Raw genomic sequence first — 5,000 nt, forward strand, 5'->3', positions numbered from 1 at the left:
GTAGGCTGCAGCTTTGGCCCAGTTCTTGCTCCAGTAGTGAGTGCCATCTGTCCCCAGACTGGCTGTTATAGGTTCCCCGTACACCACGGTACCTGCGGAGGGAAAACACTGGGTCAGAATAACTAGACCGGTTTTAAGAGCTGTTTCAAGACTAGATTTAAGAGCTACTTCGTTCTTCATACTTAAATGCCTCGAGCTTATAAGCAGATGTTGCTCTGTTTCAAATGCTAAAGAGCTGTTTTGCTGTATAACGTCTTCTAAAACCAGTCTAACTAGCTAAGGATGTGATCAAGCGATCAAAACCCCTTTAAAACCAACCCACTGAACCAGCTATGACCAGGCTGGAGAAAAAACAGCACACAAAAACAATAAAAGACTATTTATGTCTTATTGTACAGACAAAATCTTGAATACAGTGAAAAAAATGCCAACTAGTGTAAAAAGACAAATTAAACTTACACATATTTTTAGAATACAATATATGAAAACAAGTAAATTTACCTTGTTTTAAGCATATTTAGATATTTTTATAAGGCAAATTTTTTTTATATAAAAATGCCAACAGAGTCCCTGCTGAAAAAAACCCCCAATATCAACCCTCATAGAATTTGTATTGGTTTTAATGGTTATAATGGGAATTGTATTGCTTTTAATGGTTATAATGGGAACTGTATTGGTTTTAATGGAAACTGTAATGGTTCCTGTGGGTCTGGTAATTTGCTGCCTTCTATTGGAGGCATGTTCAAACCACTAAATCCTAATGGAATATGGCCCAAAACATGCTTCTGGACAGGGCTGACAGGTCTGTGTAACAAAACCAGCACAAAGGCCAATCAAAAATAGCCCAAAACAAGCCCAAGGACCCTACCCCAATATCCAAACTCAACATCCCATACCTAAAATACATATTTTACCGTCACACTTATGCATTATACACATTTTCAACTTGAAAATCACTAGTAGTAATCATAAACAGTCTTCATAAAGGCACACAAAGGTTCCTTCCTCACAAAACTCATAATCCAGCAGGTTTATCTTTGGTAGAATGATAAATATTTCAATACACGCATTTTAATCAATTGCAATTTATGCAGTATATCAAATATTATAATCATGGGAAAAACTCGGCAACACCGCTACTGGAAACCAGAAGGTAATGGTTTTAATGGTTAACAGTTGATGGTTGGTAATGTTCGTAATGGTATTTGTAGAGGAAACCATTTGAAACTTTGTGATGGTTTCAATTGTTTTTTTTCCAGCAGGGGGATGTAAGCATAATGCTAAGCTAATGATTTTTGCCCCAAGCAGAAAAATACACAACAAACACAAATATTGGGTAGAATAGTTCATTTTAAATACTTTTTCAGTATTAATTAAAATACATTTCCCTTGACAGGTCCTATAGCTTTACTCATTCTAAGTGTTAGCCTAAACATTAGCATAATAACACACCATTTCCATAGTAGTAATTTCACTGCAAAAATGATTTTGTTACTTTTATGTAGTATCTTTTTTGTCTTGTTTTCCATTACAATTAAGATTTAAAAATACATTAAATCAAGATACAGTAACAGTTAGAGAAAAAATGACTTGTTTTCAAAAAATGTATCAAAATGATAAACCTAAACTTAATTAAACGTGAAAACAAGATTATTTTTCTTAACCTACCGACATATATTTTCTCTTGTTTAAAGCATGAACTCAATTCATTTAGCTTTTGTTTTCTTCAGAAATCAAAATGATATCTTAAGTCATTTTGCTTCTCCAGTAAATATATTTTGATTTGATAATGTTTAGATATTCGTACTAGAAATCAAGACAAAAATACTGTGTTTTTGCAGTGTAGTCAGTGTCACATGTCCTCTAGTTAGGAGTGTGTTGATCATTTGAGAATAAAACCCATCTGCCATTTTCCAGGCCTTTCTGGGTGATTTAGCGGCATGTCAAGCTGTTTTTATAGCAAACATCTGATGTACCTTTTTTCCTGGCCTGTGCGATGACTTCAGCAGCGCTCTTGCTCATCACTTTGGTGATATAGAGCGGGCAGTTGGTCTGATTGGCGACGGTCACAGCGCGGTTGACGGCCTCGGCCTCCACCTATAAAACAACGGCCGACACTCACTGACCTTCAGCTCAAATTACAGACGCAGCCGCTGTAAAGTGCTGCTCAGCACCTCCTGAACGCTGACGCGCACTTTATGTGCGGCTAAAGGTTTCTGGAAGGCTGATGTGCCTGCGATACCAGTGATCAATGATTCTGGCAGCAAAAACTGTGGGAAAGTGGAAAGTCTGAAATCCCTTGATCCCTAAAGGGAAATAAACCATAAATGTGTTTTACTGCAGCATGTTTGAAGGTTATTTTGGAAGCGTTCTCGGATCTCGATGTACTTGTAAGGCCGATGATGTGCTAAAAAGCTCTTCCATGTGGTGCACAGCTGTAATTTTGCGGTGTGAATTTGGTGTAGTCTGATGTGCATGTGAAGCGTTTTACCTCCTCTGGACGACTCAGAACGTGTCCCTCTGGACCAGTGATACCCAATCCCAGAATCCTCTTCTGCTCCTATAAACAAAAGAGAGTAAAAGAGGTTAATAGTTTCTATTTTTAAGAGTTTTTTTGCATTGTAAAATTACTGTCCTGACAATTAAGCACATTTGACCCCAGATTATAATAACTGTAATGGAGACATTTGACTTTTTTTATATATTTCACTTATTTTGTATTTCTCATTTATTCTCAAATAACTATTGTAACTTTTTTATGATTTTACATTTAAATCAGCATAAAATCAATACAACAAATACTACATGTTTATATATAATTTATTTTCACCTGCATTAATGTTATATATATATATATGTGTGTGTGTGTGTATACACAAATTTTTTTTTTTTTTTAAAAGACATCTCTTGTGTTCACCAAGACTTCATTTAATTTTTCAAAATTAAAGGAAAGGAAGGAAAAAATAAATAATGTAAAACATTACAATATAATAGTTTTAACATATCAGAATGATTTCTGAAAAAAAAAAAAAATTATAGAAATCATTATTAAATCTAAAATCAAATATATCAACATTAAATATAAAATATATAAAAATGGAAAAGTTATTTTAAATTGTAATAGTATTTCATACACACACACACACACACACACACACAAATATATACATATACTGTATAATCATATAATTCATTATTTATATTTATTTAATCAATTATATACATAATAATTTTCAATTTATTCTAATGATTATTTATATTAGATATAATATACTGTATATATATATATATATATATTTAATTTTTTAATTTTTTTAATTAATATGAAAGTCATTTGAAAAAAACAAAACAAAGGAAAGGTGAGCTCACCTCAGCAATGATGTCTCCGTTCTCTGCATGCACCTGGGCGATGGCTCCCAAGTCCCTGATCACACTGAACACCTCATACATCTACAACAGACAAGAGAAACAACACTGGGTGTGTTTTCTGTGTTTATGCAGTATAGTTTGTTCTATCATCTGTTCTGGATCTAAAGCAACAGGGAATGTGGTGAACATCAGAGCGAATGGGACTGTTCCCCGGTGAGCATCAGGAAAACTCATCATTACTGCTCTCAACATACCAAAAACCCTTTCACTGCTGATCTAGTGTCTAGTCCATCTTTATCAGGATTATTAAAAGAATATGCATGAGAAATCATCCATACCTGGGAGTCATTTAGCTGGAAAATGTCCTTGTAGGCCAAGTAGACCAGGAAAGAGTTGACACCTGGGAGAAAAAAAACCCAGGATGTAAGACATCAGACATGGATGTGCATATAGACAGCAGGAGCTGCAGGAACAAGCAAGGCTGAAGTAATGGGGTCATGGACTTTGAGAGAAATGTACAGATTGTATTCTTGTTAAAGTGCTTGTAATGATTCTTCTCTTGAAAATGTGTGTAATTTGAGCTATAAAGCGCCTAAATCATCACTTTCATTTGGGAATACTGTTCTAGGTGTATACACTTCATTGATATAACTGCTGCACTGCAGTGTTAATTTCATTGACGAATAAGAAAAAAATTAATTTTTTCACCAATGAATACGAGACAATAACGAATTAAAAACTTGTTTTGAATGAGAAAAACTATGACGAAAATATATTAACATTTTCGTCAATGAATACGAAAGTGAGACAAAAATGTTATGTCTTAAATGAATGTAAACAGTTTGTAGAATATTCGGTTTTAAAGGGACAGTAGTCTAATTTAGTTGCTGTTAGTCTGTCATTAATGTTAATTAAGCAACAAAAGAAAGAGAGAAAATCACTCCCTGCTAATAAGGATTACTCTGAATTTAATTTATATAAATAAATGTCTGGTTGAAAGAATGAAGAATGTTGTTATAAAGAATGTATATTATATAACCATTGCTATTTCATTGAAAGGAGGACCATGTTTTTGTTTCTTTATGAGAAGTGGTTTTATTTCGTTTGAATAAAAAAGCATGTTGTGTGTCACAGCAGTTAAATCTGTGTGTATATATTGTATGTTCAAACTTTAATATCATTCATATTACCAGGTTAATAGATGATTTCTCCAGGAATATATAATGTGCTTAGAAAGTTTGCTTAATAAATGCATTACACTGTAACTAAACCCATTAGATTTTAGTTGGCTAAATCTACTGTACATTTAGTCAACTAAAATAACTACATTTACTGTACATTTAGTCGACTAAAACTAAAACAATTCAGATGACTGAAATATGACTAAAACTAAATGGCATTTTAGTCAAAAGACTATGGCTAAGACTAAATCAAAATTTGCTGTCAAAATTAACTGCTGCATTGTGACGCTATTTTTGGCACCCAATTCTTATTATTGCATTGCATTTGACATTTGACATTTGACTTGTTTTACTTTTAGCTTATTCTGAATTATTCATTAATTTTGTATTTTTAAATTCTTTGAGAATGTGTGCAATTTAAGCCACAAAGTGTGTAAATCATCACTTTTC

General features: G+C 33.3%; 1 protein-coding gene across 1 annotated transcript in view; it reads right to left on the reverse strand.

Moving 5' to 3' along the window:
- Positions 1-5,000, reverse strand: part of LOC107560268 (dihydropyrimidinase-related protein 2-like) — a gene marked incomplete at its 3' end in the record, with an annotated part of 28,503 nt that overhangs the window by 3,559 nt on the left and 19,944 nt on the right. Inside the window, exons 5-9 of the mRNA XM_016244411.1 lie at positions 3,708-3,769; positions 3,370-3,450; positions 2,492-2,560; positions 1,977-2,097; positions 1-92 (exon numbers count right to left, since the gene is read on the reverse strand). The exon at positions 1-92 is cut by the window's left edge and continues 73 nt beyond it. Coding sequence (XP_016099897.1) covers positions 1-92; positions 1,977-2,097; positions 2,492-2,560; positions 3,370-3,450; positions 3,708-3,769 — 425 coding nt within the window. The remainder of the gene's footprint in view (positions 93-1,976; positions 2,098-2,491; positions 2,561-3,369; positions 3,451-3,707; positions 3,770-5,000) is intronic.

Source organism: Sinocyclocheilus grahami, unplaced genomic scaffold (assembly GCF_001515645.1).
Source record: "Sinocyclocheilus grahami isolate Dianchi unplaced genomic scaffold, SAMN03320097.WGS_v1.1 scaffold717.1, whole genome shotgun sequence".
Classification (NCBI taxonomy): Eukaryota; Metazoa; Chordata; class Actinopteri; order Cypriniformes; family Cyprinidae; genus Sinocyclocheilus; species Sinocyclocheilus grahami.